Source organism: Anneissia japonica, unplaced genomic scaffold (genome assembly GCF_011630105.1).
Source record: "Anneissia japonica isolate Jap-2015-1 unplaced genomic scaffold, ASM1163010v1 scaffold2756_len2360902_cov194, whole genome shotgun sequence".
NCBI lineage: Eukaryota > Metazoa > Echinodermata > Crinoidea > Comatulida > Comatulidae > Anneissia > Anneissia japonica.
In genome coordinates this window covers 1,204,129-1,220,769 of record NW_022719050.1, presented here as the reverse complement: position 1 = coordinate 1,220,769, position 16,641 = coordinate 1,204,129, and the positions used below count along the sequence as shown (strand labels likewise).

At 34.1% G+C, this 16,641-nt stretch overlaps 1 protein-coding gene across 2 annotated transcripts in view; it reads left to right on the top strand.

Annotated features, from left to right (window-relative positions):
- Positions 1-7,716: 7,716 nt before the first annotated feature.
- LOC117110825 (vacuolar protein sorting-associated protein 4B-like) overlaps positions 7,717-16,641 on the top strand; it is a 14,847-nt gene continuing 5,922 nt past the window's right edge. For both annotated transcript variants that reach the window (XM_033253658.1, XM_033253657.1), the window contains exons 1-4: positions 7,717-7,850; positions 12,558-12,570; positions 13,112-13,241; positions 13,592-13,712. In XM_033253658.1, coding sequence (XP_033109549.1) covers positions 7,826-7,850; positions 12,558-12,570; positions 13,112-13,241; positions 13,592-13,712 — 289 coding nt within the window. In that variant the 5' untranslated portion in view covers positions 7,717-7,825. The remainder of the gene's footprint in view (positions 7,851-12,557; positions 12,571-13,111; positions 13,242-13,591; positions 13,713-16,641) is intronic.

Genomic DNA, 16,641 nt, shown 5'->3' with positions numbered 1-16,641 from the left:
CGATTTCAGAAAATCTAGTGTATTGTTTTTTTTTCTCATCACTGTAATTATTGTGGACCGTAATAAAATAATTAACATACACTGATGTAAGATAAATTATTTGATGTTCCTGGTGGAGGAGTACGTCGACATCTTTTATTTGTTCATGACAATTGTCAACCAATTACAAGAGACGGTTTGGTACGTCATATATGAATGAATTACGTCATCCTAATGTAACTGATTGTAACGTCATTGGAAGTCATGATGTGACAATTGTAATAAACAACAATTCCATGTCTAATTCCAAATCAAAGCGATAAGTCGATAACGTAAAAAGGTGAGCGACTTCAATGCTTAGCGCTATTTATAACTTTAAAATAAATATGCCCAGTTTTACTTTCAATATAACAATAGAGTAAATAGAAACGATTAAAGAATAGGCTATGCCTATTGAAAATGACATGACTAAAGGCTATTTTAAAGTGTTAATGGGCCTATTTCCTGTTTCAGTTTAAGTAGGGTATACCATATTAGAAAGCTAACCAGAATCAGGATGATGATGATAAGGCCTAATTATGACAATCAATCAATTAATTAAATCATTTTTCTTGTCCAAAAATTTCATATTCATTAATTGCATACACATAATTTGTTGGTTTTATTTATTTTTCCACACATGAAATTATAAATTTAATCATAAAATAATTTCAATGTCAATTTCAATTTATTCAGATAACCTCCAATAAGTAGACGCATGCATAAACAATCGAAACAATAAAATTATATTAAAAAACAAACGAGACTGATTAATTACCGTACGTACGGCAGACATACACTTACCAATAGGCTTTCGTCGACGAGAAGAACTAGAGCGTTTCTTTCCTTATATTGCGTAACATGAATATGGCATAGGGCCTAGTATTATAATTTATATACACAAATGTACATATTTTATAAATATATAGATGAAAAAATAATTACTTCTGCTAGGCCTATGTACTGAACGATACAATTATAATAAAAATCAACTACCATAATAGGTAGATTTAAGAAAATGCTGGTCATAAGACAAACACTTTTATAGGAGAAATATAATATAAATAATGATAATACTGTATACGATACAATATAGGTACCGCTACTTAAACTAAAATGTTACTTTAAATTATAAATACAACAGAAAAAATATGCATGTGTGACGTGGATGGGGTTCAATATAAGTTCATTCATATTCAATTCAATACTTTATTCTGTTCAGTATACATGCATACAAATATATACATATAGAAAATCGATAGCTTCCAGTGTTAAAATTATATAAATAAAGAATGAAACACCAACACTAAGACCATTGGACACAGATTACTTTCATTTGCTGTTGATTTTAAATTATTGTTATTTATTCGTTAACGTTATTATATATTATTTGTATTTAAATTTAATGTATCATTTATATATGAATTACTACGTCCTTGTTAAATTAACATTATCTATTAAAATTGTATATTTAAATAATATAGTAATAGGCATAGCCGAGGCCTAGCCTGACCTAAACCTAGTGACTGTGTGTAGTGTATAAAATTATGAATAAAAAGTATGAATATACGCAAATTGTGAAAGAATAAAGGAAGAAGAAAGAATAGGAAAGAGATTCAGAGCGGCTGAAATATTTTCCGAAAATATATAATAATATATTCAATATGCCATTACTGCATTACGTTTTTGTAAACATTTTTAGGCACTAATCGTCAGAGGTCTCCGTGCCACAGCTTACACCTAAAATTTGGCTTGGTGTGGGCATATTTATATATATATTTTTACGGTCTGACTGCCCGACGAGCTCTGTCCGACAGGGGGAGTGGGAGGGGCTTGACCTGTCCGGTGAAAGACTTAAGTCCCCTGTCCCCCCGCTGGCGCCGCCACTGTTCCCAGTGGTTGTGTCCCCGTGACCCCTAGATTTGTCAAAATTATTTTTAAAAAGAAAAGAAATTTATATTCAAATTTAAGTCTGAGAATGCCACCTCCGGCCTTCTAGAGGTGCCATAATCATAAATGATTTCCTTCATCTGTGAAAATCCCTTCTTGGCCCCCTCTTTAAATTCCGGGGTCCGCCACTAAATACCGTTTAATACATACAGGTCTTCAGAAATCGCTTAAATAAGACCCCAATCAAAAATTCCCCCCACCACCCACGGAGCAACTTTGGTCCACAAATAAGCACCCATCCAATAAAAATCATGTGAACGGGCCTGAGTGTGTGTGTGCTGAATCGTGTAGATATGGTCCCCGGTTCAATTCCCATTTCTGCTGTACTTGTGTTTCAGTTGAAACGCAAATTTTTAATAGAGCACCGTCTTTCGAGCAAATCATTAACCTAGGCTATATTCATAATTACCGAGAAACTATCGAGTAAACTATTAACCGGTTCAGTTTCTCACGAAATTAATGATACCATAGGGTATCATATGGATGAGAGGCGTACCAGTGAGTCAACACTCAATTAAAATTCGGCCCTCTCGAATAAGTGCCGCACTGACGCCTAAAAATGTTTATAATAAGGTGGGTCATTTAGAGTTGACCTACTTTTTTTTCTGATCGTTGTGGACGTGATTAACTTCAACGTTATATCAAAATACCAGGTCGTAAAAAATAATCATAGCATCCATATTTTATTCAAACTTAAGTAGTAAACCCTCAGCGATAAATAAAACACATTGATAATTAATCTAACAGCTTAAAGTGTAAACATGTCTTAAAATAGCAGTCACAGATTTACTGTACATTCAGTTTTTGTAGTTCAACGTGTCCACGTGATATTGTGTAATTCAATACATCCTGACAAATATTGTGGTAGCCTACTATAAATACAAATATATATACGTCATAAATTATACTGCGCCCACAATAACCATGGATAAAATTACTAATCACGATGCTTATATTTAAACGCATTTGATGAAGCAGGCTCCAATTAGGTTAGGCGTAGCCGGCCTACCATTTGGAAAGGGGCTCCCAACCTCCTAATTCAAAAATCTGAGAGTGCCTTTTCCGGCCATTTAGAGGGGCCATAAAGATAAGTTTTGTTTTACCTCGAAACCAACCGTTGTGGAGCTGTGGTGGGTGGACACTCCATCTGTGCAAGTCCCTCCTTGGGTCCCCTCTATTTCGATTTTCTAGACCCACCACAGTTGAAGTACAATTTCCGGGCTCCTATAAAAGAAATCAGTGGTAGATTCAAAAGGGGGAGGGGGATAAATTGTTCTTTTTTTTTTTTAATGGAGATGTGAAGAAAATTTATATTCAAATTTAAAGTCTGAGAGTGTAATTTCCGGTCATCTAGAGGTGCCATAATACCAAATTTTCTTATGTAGCCCCAACATGGTGGGGCTGAGGTGGTATACATTCTCCATCTGCGAAAGTACCCAGTGACGGATTCAAGGGGGCCCTGCCGGCCCGCCCCTCTCCCTAAGGTGTTCAATTTGGCAATTGGTTCATAAAACCATAACATAAAAGGAATATAATTGGGGAAAGAGGGTCGCCCTGGAAAATGCCTTTGTGGAAGAAGAACTGGTTGGAAGACTAGTCTTTTGCCCTAACAGTACCAGATATTTAGGAAGAGGTTGGTAACATAGGCCTTTATGATAGGTAGTATATTGCATCTGTCAAGCGATATTCTGATAAGATCATGGGAAACTGATCCAAATGCATCTTCCAGGTCAAACCAGTAATATGAACAGTTTAGTATTTGATTTTACAATGTTTTATCACTTCGTGTAAGACTCGATTGTGCTCAATGCATCCACTTATTTCCCATAATAAACGCTTTCTGAGTGAATGGATTAATAATGGACTTTTTGGAGCAAGAAATCTTGAAGGCAACGAGCGATAATAAGGTGAAGGATCTTGCCAGTGGACGAAGAAAGTGCAATCATTTTAAAGTTTCCTGGTTCGTCGGTAGACCTTTCTTATGAATCAGTGTGATGTTGGATTCTGTAATTCTGATTCTTATAGTCGACCTTAAACATTTTTATATTAAAATAAAAGTATTTCATAATACACGCTAATATAGGCCTATAAAAGGATATAATGTTAAATATTTAGGTACTTGATGACGTCACAATCCTTCACTTTTTAAAAAAATAATTAGACAGAATTTATATTAATATAACAGACTATTATATTGTAATTTATTAATCTTTCTTTAATATTTTTTCAAATTGCAATGTGAAGGTAAAAGATTGACAAATGTAGGCAATCATCCATAAACAACAACGTCATTCTGCTAAATTGCGTACAAATAGAGGGTTCATGAAAAATAGAGTAATATTTAAACTATTTACGTGCTTTATGACGTCAGCCCCCTACGCATTAAAATCATCATACTTTAAAAAAAAACATTATACTTAATTGTCAACAATTATGTTGATATAAGAAATGTATTGGATTCGATTTGATTTAATTCGATTTATTCGGTGTGAACACTCGGAAAAGTAACCAATGAATTTTTAAAGTCTTATTTTAAATAGGGTATTTCTGGCAATTTTAATTCCCTTTTGAACAATTCTTTGAACCCTGTAATAAATACAAATATAGTAGCTTAGCATAATATAGCACTTATAAAGGCCTCTTATAATATAAAGTATTTTAATACAGGATTCAAAGAATTGTTTAAAAAGCCCACGTGCTTAATGAAACATCCGTAAACAAACTAATCTTCAACATTTCCATATATAACAGAATTAACAATTATAGAAAAAATAACATTAACAACTTCAAGGAATTGTTCAAAGTGATTACGCACTTGATGATGTCATAATCCTTTGTATTTTGTAGGAAAATCAGGATTAAAGAAACTTTATTGCATTTACATATGATTAGAACTAATTAACGACATTTATATCGATATAACAGATTGCAATTCACATTTTATAAATATACATGATTATTATTTAATTAATATATTCAAAAAATCTTTACTCCATTACTCCAGTGTTCAATGACTTGTTGAAATGTTTATAAGGTTAGTGACGTCATCAACGTTCGAGTTGCACATGTCGCTTTGAAGTGAGTTTCTAGATATACACTGTAAGCATACATATTCAAAAACTACCAACCCGTGACACGGTCTGAAAGTGTGATTCACAATTTTTTTTCACTTTCATTGGATCAATGAACATTGACCGACATTAATCGATACATTGACGGATACAATACTTTTGAAGAATATTTACTCAGCTTACCGACTTACGCAAACGCACCTTTGATATATTTTGTCTTTGTTTATTTTATATTTAAAGTACTGCTCACTAGAGACATTTGAGTGTCAACCAAACCAAAACAATCAGAACAGGGCCCGATAGGCCTGTGTGTTTGTACAAAATACCCCACGTGTTCTCCTACAAACACGCTTCTCGTCATGCATTTACGTTGTCGTTTTGTTTAGCAAGAACTAGCATACTCTATACCCGCGCTCCACACGATGTTAAATGAGTGTGTGAAAGGTGGCGAGGCATAGAGTTAAGTGTTTCAATCATTGAGGATGTTATAGTTACCTTGTTATTAATTTTTTCTAAAGAACCTCTTTGTAGAAATGTTTTGCGTGAGTCTCTGTCGGATAGTTCTTGTAAGCAGTGGTGGCGCCAGCGGGGGGGACAGGGGAGCTTGCTTAAGTCCCCCACCGGACAGGTCAAACCCATAAGTCGGACAGAGCTCGTCGGGCAGTCAGAGCATAAAACATATAAAAAAAGGCCCACACTTAAGCCAACACATATCTGTCACAGTTTGATAGTGCTATTTCCGGCCATCCCAGAGGTTCCTATTATTTAAAAAAAATCTCATTTGGGAGGGGCCCCTTCTCAACCCCTTCCCCCTGCTCGGGCCTACAAGCTCCCCTGTCGGACAGAGCACCACACCCGCCTTCCGGAAAATATATCTTAGAGCCGCCACTGCTTGTGAGGGAATTGTCCATTTTGATAATACATTGGAGTACAGTTGCATGTGAAAATGGAACATACACAGTTGGGCATGAGATAAATATTTTTCATCATGATTGAAGGTAATAAGCCTATAACTATCAAAATAGACCGTGGATAATGTTCCGACGTGTTCATTGTTTGAATGCGTTGTTGTGGTATTTTCTCTGAATATATGGCTATGAATGTGCGCATGTGAGGCTTGTAACATGCATGTGTAGATGTAGAATAACCTATCGAGTCCTAATGTAGCGGATGTTCGTCCCGCTGATGGTAGCTACAACATGTGTGAAAATCATAATTGTACTTGAATCTTTCGGAGATATTTAGTGGACAGAGAAAAACACAAAACTTTATTTTTGTAGTATAGATATCCGAAGGGCCGGGAGAAAGTGGAACTAATGATGGCTGTGACACGCAAGTTCTAGCCATGTGTGGACGGCCAACTGTGACGTAATCACATAAAAATCTGATATCAAGGTGATTGATCTCTACTGTATATCGCCTCATCATTTATTTACGGCACAGAACGAGGTCTTACCTCGAGTAATTGTCTAATAAAAAAAGAAGAGAGATGGCCGGCACAGTGGCAATGATTAAAATTTTGCCTAAGTTGCCAAAACAATTACCATAATTCATTTATTTGTAAGTTTTCTGAAATGTAGATAATACAAGAACTACTTTTACCGATAAAGTTGCATATAAATGCCACGTTATCATACAGATGATCAACAGGCCTAGTTTACAACGAATATAACCTGGAGAGCTTTAGTATCTGTCTGACATTTCTTTTACTACTACTACTACTACTACTACTACTACTACTACTACCACTACTACTACCACTACCACTACAACTACCACTACCACTACCACTTTAGGTTTTTAAATTTGAAAAATTGTTATTAAATGTTTTTTTTACTATCTTCAAGAGTTAAACATCAGGAAGGTTATATACTTGTAAATATAAATTTTAAACCCAAATTCTTCTTTCACATTTTAATGTATTTGAATACTATATTTTATATTTATTTTTCATTACTGTATGTACAATTTTTTATATTTTTAATATGCAATGAATTGTTTCCGCTCTCTTTTCCTTTTTAAAATTGGACAAAAAATTGAATTTAATTGATTGGATTGAATTGAATTGAATTGATTAAGTGGGAACTAAGATATCAATTATCAAAGTAAAGGTTCAGATAACTGAGCGGTAAGCATAGTGTACGGGAAACAGAATAGCACTATTAATTTAATAAAAATATATACATAAATATATACGTATATCTTCTTATCTCTTTTTAAGTTGTCATTTCATGTTTTATTTTATTATTATCGATAATACTTAAAATAATAATAATAATAATAATAATAATAATAATAATAATAATAATAATAATAATAATAATAATAATAATAATAATAATAATAATAATAATAATAATAATAATAATAATAATAATAAAATCAATATACAGTAGTCCGAAATTCAACCTAATTGTGAGTAATCACGAGCAAACACACAATTTGTACCCCATGGCGTCATGGATCATTTTTTTCCCATTGCAATGTTCAATAATGAAGATGAATAAATGTCCATGAATACACTACGTTTACCGTATACTGTACGTATACCGTACTCGATCGCTAGGTATAAGCCAATAGAGATAAGCAATCCGATTGGTTAGAAGTTCTGAGTCTGCCGCCCTCTGTTTAAAGTAAAAGAACTGATAGACTGCTGCGGTGCCGTTTTGTGGAAAAAAAAAATATTACAAGCGACTGCTTTGCAGCTCAGGAAGTGTACCTGATCTGTAGTCTTGGAATTTGTTGCCTTGTTGTACCCAGGGGCTAGTGAATTTTGAGCTAGGCCTATGTCTCTTTTGGACAGATATAAAGGTTTATTTTTTTTATATATTAAAAAAAAATATATATATATTTTTAATGGTCTCCCTATGCCTAGCCTAGACCCTAGGCTAGGCCGGGTAGGTAGGTACAGTAGGCTACCTACCTAGGCTAGTCCTAGGCCTCTCTAAAAAAAATAGGCTCAGGCTGTAGCCTAGGCTAGGCCCTAGGCCGAGGCCTAGGCTAGTAGTAGTAGTAGTAGGGTCCTAGCCTAGGCCTAGTTAGTAGTAATAGAATATAGGTTCTGGTGGGTAAAGATCGACGTCCAAGGCAAGGGACTCCAAAAATGTTGGAGTATAAGTTATAACAGGAGGTGTAGAAAGGCCTAGGCCTAGTTGGTTCGAATGACAGGAAAGGTCCACCGCACGACCGCAGTTTAATAAGACGCACAGCGTCCGTCATGAGCAGGCTTGCCTTACCGCCTCAGGTCGCATAGGCCCTAGGCCTAAACTCTTTTGTCGGGTTTATTTTGAAACAGTTCCGCCAACGTCTCGCAACTCACTGGGGGACTTGCAGTGGCCTGGGCCTAGTCTAGCCTAGCCTGAGCAGCTAGCTAATGTCAAATAGAGTGCACTTTACTCACACTGGTAACTAGTAGCGCGAAGTGCGTAAGGCCTCTGGAAGTTCCCCAGTGGTAGTTGCCAGGTTATTGGAAAACGTTCATTTCAAATTTTGCGAAAATGGCCTAGGCCTATAGGTAGGAAACTCACAATCACAGTCACATGAGCATCGGCTTTGCTAAAAAAAAAAAACGCATTTGGTAGTGAAATCTTGGAGAGTTCAGAGGTAGAGTAAGCGAAAATTACACCTCCAAGAAAGGAGGCTAGAAAATTAGGATGTTAGTGTTATGCATGTTAAAAACAAAGGAAAAATTTAAATACTTCGAATGGCTGTGTATTCTGAAGAAAAAATTACGTCTACAGTATTATCTGGATCCGCGCAAGTACCGTAATTTTCTAGGCCATCGACACGTGGTTGAAAGGGTGCTAAGGGCACTATATTTAACTTAGCTTTCTTTATTAAAGTACTTCCACCTAATTATCTCTCAGTATACCCAATCATTTAGGGTTTGTGAAATGGCTTCAATGTGGCGAGAAATTTCCAATAAGACATACAAACTGCGAGCTCCGTAGTGTTAGTATACAAAGCAAGCACCGGTAAATCGTTTATGCCACACCTCTTATATTTATAAATTTATAACATCAATTAGTTTGAAGTTTAGTAACCGACCATGGTGGTTAAAACAAAATTAAGAATCTGATGTAAAGTACTGTATGTGTACTATTATGCGATTGAAAAGCATTAATTTAACGTTAGTTAAGTATAGGTCAACTCAAATGCCGAGAAAGGATGCATCATAAACTAGGTAATATAATCAAGGCACCAAACAGGCTACTATGAATAATTTAAACATTTGGAAGGATATATTTCACGAAAATTACCAATAATTCCAGTTGCGAGGTAAGTTTCAAGAGATTTGAATTTCTCGGCAAGATTCCAATTGGAAGATTGAATATTCAAGAGATTCTTATTATTCTTCTAGATATGGCCTAATTATACTGTAATGTGTTATATACATGTGCATAATATATACACATCACGTACTCCCAGATATACAATAGCACGCACCCATAAACTTAAATGCATTTGACTAATTGAAAGACTATGCTTAGACCCAGAGGTGACGGAACTAGGGGGTGCTGTGTTATGGAGAGTAATGTGTGACCGGAAATGGTCTACAGTCAGTTGGTTGTTACCATGCGCCAGTGATGTTGGAGTATATAGTACAGCAATATGAAACTATTATGTAGGCCTAATGAATGAATAAAGTTCGGAGTTTGTCGGGTAGAGAGATGATTATTTCACATTTTAAGTGCTCCCTAAATTCATAAGTGTAAGCTAAATTACGGTGATTAATTTAATTAGCGAAGATATGGCGACAATTATTTCGAATCCCTCTTTCCAAGAGGGGATGCAAATGCTTTGTGAAAATGAGTACGCCGTGGTACTCATTTTCTCAAAGAAATACACACAACTGGTTAGCTAACAATTATGTCAATGTTACATGAACACCTGGGAAGGAAGGTGCAATCACGTTGGAAGGTGCAATCACAGTGGAATTATATGTGATAGAAAGTACACTTTTGGAAGAAATAAAAAGAAAAAAAAAATAACTAAGAATAATTCATTTGCAGAGTTACCTTATTTAAGTATTATACAATGCTAACAATGCAGCTCTTGTAGCCCTTGGGCAAGGCATCCATGTGCAAAGCAGTTTGTGTTTGTTTATCCATGAAAAAAGCACGCCGGGAAAGTTTGCCTTACCAGGAAAAGGTGACGTATCTAGCTTATGACGTATGCATGCTAACTAATGTGAGTGTGACTTCACCAAAAAATGAATATTTTCTATTATAACCAAAATATTAATAACTACAAAGTTTCTGGGCGTAAATTCCCTTAATATGAATGAAGGGTTGCTCAATCTCCTTGCCATACAAATTACAGCTCCCACTGACGTCTCAGTCGAGAAACACGGATAGCTGAAGTTTTTCTCGCAAATCTGACTACAAAACCATATCCAAATTTCACGTTCCACTTTTGACCCTGAGTTGTGCTTCGCATTCGCCGCTGAGGGTGGCATTCCGGGAACCCTGCGTCTAATTATAAATTGGTTTAGAAACTACCTTTGTGATTGTACACACCTGACCCTGTGTAAATGGAGTTCAATTTAGTCAATGTAATAGTGTATGTGGAATCCCTCAGGGATCAATTTTGGGTCCTCTGTTATTTACATTATATGTGAATGATCTACCTAAGCATGTAAATAGTGTACAAATTAATATGTATGCAGATTATACAGCTCTTCACTTTGCATCTTCCGATATAAATGAAGTGTTAATGAAAATTAATAATGATTTAGTAAATATTAAGAAATGGTTAGCACATAACAAACTCAGTCTGAATGTACAGAAAACACAATGCATGTTCATTGGAACACATCAAAGTCTAACAAAATTATTAAATGTTGATTTGGATTTAAACATAGAAAATATACCATTGCAGAGAGTAAAAAGCTGTAAACATCTAGGTATTGTTATTGATGTACATTTGTCATGGGAACAACAAATAGATAATGTTAAATGTAAAGTCTTGCCGGGTTTGTACTACTTAAAAAAAACATCAGGCTTTATTCCTAAACACCTATTATGTTTAATGTACGAAAGTATTGTTGCTGCACAATTTAACTATTGCAATGTTATTGTTAATGTTGTTGTTGTTTATGTTGTGTGGGGCAGATCAAGCCAAAAACAAAACAATAAACTACAAGTGCTGCAAAACATGGCAGCTAAAATAATTACAAAAGTAAGAAAATATGACTCAAGTACACAAGCCCTGCAAAACTTAAACTGGAATAAACTTGAAGACCAATTGTATTGAAATGAGCCTATTACTTTGTATAAGATATTCCATAATCAAGCACCCCTAAGGAAGAAAAATACCATTGCAAGATCTAATGATGTCTTGTGTTTAGAAAAACCCAAAACGGAGTACAAAAAGCGAGGTTTTCGTATCGTGGTGCCAAATTATGGAATAGTCTTGAAAGTGCAGTTCAAAATGCAACAAATGTTTATTCATTTAAAAAGTTATTACCAAGTGGTGTAAGTTTTTGTATTTGTTTATGTTTACTTTTATAAAAATTGTTTAGTTAATGGTGTTAATCTTTTTAGTATTTCATCAAAATCACAGCCTTGTAGAAGAACACTTTTGGGTGATACAGGCTTTTCCATGTTTAAACAAAGCCTTTATTATTATTATTATTATTATTATTATTATTATTATCTACACCAATTCGAAGTTACATTTATATATTTTTCTATTTTATAGTTGGGAAATTGTTGTATGATATGATTTTACAAGAAAAAATATTCTTGTAAAACTGTTTTAGAACTTTCAGTCAGGGATGTGATTTCCTTGCATTAGAGCAGAAAATTTGATAGTGAAAAAAAAAAACCTTCTTAAAGAAATTTGATAGTGTGGACAATACTCTAAAACCAGGAGTACTACACTCAATTTTTCGACAAGCTACACTACCGGTATGAAATAGCAGAGTTTGGAAATAGTTACATTGCAGGAGTTGGAAATATACAGAAGTTACATTATCGGCTCGTAAGGTCGATAACAACTTTATAAGTCAGACGCATGTAACCTACAATGGAGGGCCCTTACTGAGTAAAATTATGAATCAATTGCAAACTATGTTTTATTAGGCGATTGATTTAGTATTCATTGAACATAAGTTATAAGGCCGACTCAACAAATGGAGAAATTGGAGTGATGTTGCTTAACGGCCCTTGGGCCTTGTCCAGCTGCGCAGGGAATCTTAAAATTTTAGTCCTAGAAATTTGTTTCACGCATTTCGAAAATAAGGGCCGATTTCCGCACAAATTTTATTTTTTTAGCCTAGCCTATTGCTAGGCCTAGAAAATGCCCCTCAACTGTCACAAGTTCATTCGTCTATTTTTTACAAGTTCTACCACCACCAGCTAGCCTTTATCAGGGAGTTGTTTTGTCCCTGCCTATATGTATTTTCAAAATGACACCCCTGACTAGGTAGTGTGCTTTCCGCTTGTTTTTGAATGCATTCACACAATTAAATAATTTTGGTCTTATAAGTCATATATGTCATCTATTTCCCCTCAGATGCTGTGTCATGGTGAGTTTGTTATCAGTTTTAACAAACAGCAGTAGTACTGTTTGATCCAGGATGCTGTAGAAAGAAAAGGCTGGTGCAAACTGATTAAATCATACATTAAGATTTAAAGTTATTATTAATATATTTAAAAAATATTTTTGTTGCATTGTTCATATTTTTAGGGCAGAGTGAAAATGAATGATGAACCAAATAAAAGTTTATTTCCCTTTTAAACATAAAATTTTTTCTCGGTAAACATGAAAACAAATTATAATAAATGAAAAAAAGACAACAGAAAGCCAAAAAGTGTGGGGGTGGTGGGAAGAGAGAATGCAATAAAAAGATGGAGGATTAAATAAGCCTTAATTGGTTTTCTGACTGGAACCCCATAAGCAAAACATAATAAATAAGTGGAAAAATATCTAATTTTATAGTGTTCTGCCTTCACCAATGTGTCTACCATTTTTCGTCTTGCACCTGGTTATGTCCTTGTTTTGTCTTAATTTGTCTGTAAATACGTGAGAAACTAGTTGATATTGATCAATATGACCTTTGAACTTAGGCTAAAAGCTGCTGCTGATGAATCTGAAAAGCCCAACAATGTGAACTTGGATCAGTTGCTTTACAATTGTGACAAATGCTCAGAGGAAGTTAGAGCTATTAGACAACATGAAACACATCCAATTCGAAAGGTAACCATTTTACAGTGTTTTAACACTACTTTTGATATTTTATTTATTATTTATATATTTTTTTATTTTATAGTTGGGAAAGTGCTGTATGATATGATTTTACAAGAAAAAATATTCTTGTAAAACTGTTTTAGAACTTTCAGTCAGGATGTGATTTCCTTGCATTAGAGCATTAGAGCTTCTTAAAGAAATTTGATAGTGTGGACAATACTCTAAAACCAGGAGGTGGAAATGATGGAAGGGTATCCCATCAATATCGAGAGAAGTTCAAGAGAACTCTAACATTTTTATTTCCTAGTATACTTATAGCAATAGATACATGTTTAATAATTGAAGTTCTCTTCAAACAGGCTGCTCTGGAGCAACTTAGTCGATGTCTAGCTCAAAACCTCAACAAATTGAAGATGAAGCAGCACCAATTGAGAGATGAACAGAGTCCCTATAAGAAACGCCATGCAGCTACCAATTCTTGTAAGTTGTCAGGCAATTCTTTCTATTATTTTAGGGCATAAATTGCGGAAAAGAATGTATATGTATGTACTATATGATTTTGGTTTTTTTAATTGAAGTTCTTACTATTGTACCAGCCATGTCATATTTGAATATCATTCATGTGGCTTTAGTACAGTATTGTAAAATAAAGCAAAGATCACTGCTTTCTTGTATTTTCCTATACTGTCGCTATTTTTTCAATTGCCTGCTGGGATATGGTGTACTGGTACACTAATTACATGCAGTAGTCTGCCATAAATTATAGTCACCTGCACTCGCATGAGCAAGCGCTAATATCCCAGAAACTAACCCATTTCCACAAATTCATGATTTTTGCTTATTTTTACAACTCAGCTGGCTATGGCTACAACGGTGGCTCCAGAAATGTGCCGACAAGTTATGTCAGACGGAGGGGTCCAAACAAAAGGGCTGACTAGATGATGATGGGGGTCCTGGAATAAAAAATCCCTGGTAGGGTTTTGGGAAAATTTTTTATGGCCTAGTAGTATGGTCCAAATTGTGCTTTTAGACCACAATATTAGGAATTGGCGATCTAAATATTGTTACTTGGATAGGCAAATTTTTATTTTAAAAATTTTTTGATGTGTCGTGTAAAATTGTGTTCCAAACACAAGCTGAGCCGATTTGCACTGTAATCATGTAACCATTGAACATTTTTTCCCTTGCAAGTTAGCAGAATCCTCTGGTATAAGACATCCCTTCCCCCCTTTGAACACAAAGTTAGGCAATTTTTTTTGGGGGGTGGGGGTGTGGGCTTGTACCTGGGGGATCTCCCTTATAATCAAATGGCAATTTTCAGCACTGTATGACTAATTCAAAACAAATATGCTTTTTTTCTGAGAGTATTTGTTAAATATCATATCCTGGGCCTTTCCCCATGGAAACTGGAAGGATATTGTCTATAATCTTGTAAGTCTACTTGCTGTTCAGTTATGTTTTACTGCAATGAGTTTTGGTAATAAAAACTGAGTGAATGAAAGGCTGGTGCATAAAATTGATTAGTGCTGGGCTTACGCCTGAGGTGGGCTTTAAGCTTATACCCGAGAAACTGTTTTTTTATTTTATTTTATTTTATTCTGGTATAAGATTAGCAATCAGCAGCCAATGGCTGAATTTGATTGCTTTACATTAAAAAACATAATAATATAAATAATATAAATAATTATCAAAAGAAATATCCTTAATTATACATTATTAATTTTAAAATAAATATACAATAATCAAGATTACCATAATATGAAAGATAGATTCTTAACTAATGATTCTTAATAGATTCTAAAAAAAAAAAAAATTTAAGAAAAACAAATCAATAATAATAATTTCAAAATTGAGAATGAAACGGACTGTGTTAATACTGTTCCTATATTTTTAGCTTAGACCCTTTATTAACCAGAACTAAGTTTAAGGATTATTAAATTAGGTCTAAAATCAGAGAAAAGTGATTTGTTTTGATATGTCTTATTTGAAGTTGATAATATATTAATTATTTTTAGTATTTATAGATTTTACCATAGGCGGTATATGTATAAAAATAGATTGTTTTAGCAATTTCCTTTTTTAGGTTGATTTTATTTCAGTGTTGTTCTAGATTCTTGTGCTCGGTGAATGATTTGCCATTCCACTGTTAATTCAGACGTCATTAACTTATTTGTATACTTTGACAATTATGGTTAAACTGCTTGTTGAGCCCAGATTCAAACTAATCAGGGTGGTTGGGAGGGTGGTAGTTCATATGCTCAACTGCTGTACCCCTCATTTGGAATACACTACCAGTAAACATTTGTATAAAGCATACTGGTTTATTTTTATTATGAGTGCCTTCAAGCCAAATCTGCTGGCAGTTGCTGTTAGGAATACTTAGTTGATTGATTGAATTAATTGAATTAATTCCATTCTCATAAAATACAATTAAGTTTCACATTACAGAAAAAAAAACTAAACATTCAGACGTCATGCTAAATGAAAGATAAAAACAAGTAAACCAAGAATGATTAGAAACTTTAAAGTTATATTGTAGATTTAACTAATTCCAAAATTGAATTAGTTAGAGTCTTATAGATTGCTAGAGGCACACTGTGGATTATACTTGTTATGCCTTAAATTGCAAGCAAAAGCACTGCAGTGATATACTATGAGGTTCTGTTGAGGTTTTATTTTTATTTTCAGAACGATGAACACTGCTTGCAGTGATTATGTGTGGTATTCAATCATCATCATCATCATCATCATCATCATCATCATCATCATCATCATCATCACCAACATCATAAACTTCATCATCATCATCATCATTATAATAACAATAACAATGAAATTATTTACCTCCTGAAATTGGAACTACTACAACTAAAAAAAAATTTAATGAATTAAAAATTCCATCTATTTTAATTCAATGTGATTCAGTTAAGATGTTATACCTTTGTACATTTTTGATATATTTGATTTTGTATGTTTATTTTACTTTGAATTTAATTACATTTTACTTTACTATACTTTGTAACTGGACCATTTTAAAAGCAGTACTACGCTACTGAAATGCATTCTAGTAAAAAGAAAGAATAATAAATAAGTCATCATCATCATAAATTTCATCATTGCCATCATCATCATCATCATCATCATCACAGTCATCTATCACATGAGACATGCAATCTCCAAACCAGTGTATTGTTGTTAAATGTCAAACTGATTAAGTAACATGAAATATAGTCAGTATGTTGTATACTTTATTACAGAGTAGCTCATAATTTTGGTAATAGTAAATAGATTCTAGTAAATGACCCATCATTTTAAAGAAGCTTACTGCATAATGATGAGAATATGAATATTCAAATGTAAATTTCCTTGTTTTGGTCACTGATACTGGCTTTGGCATGGCGAGCCCCCC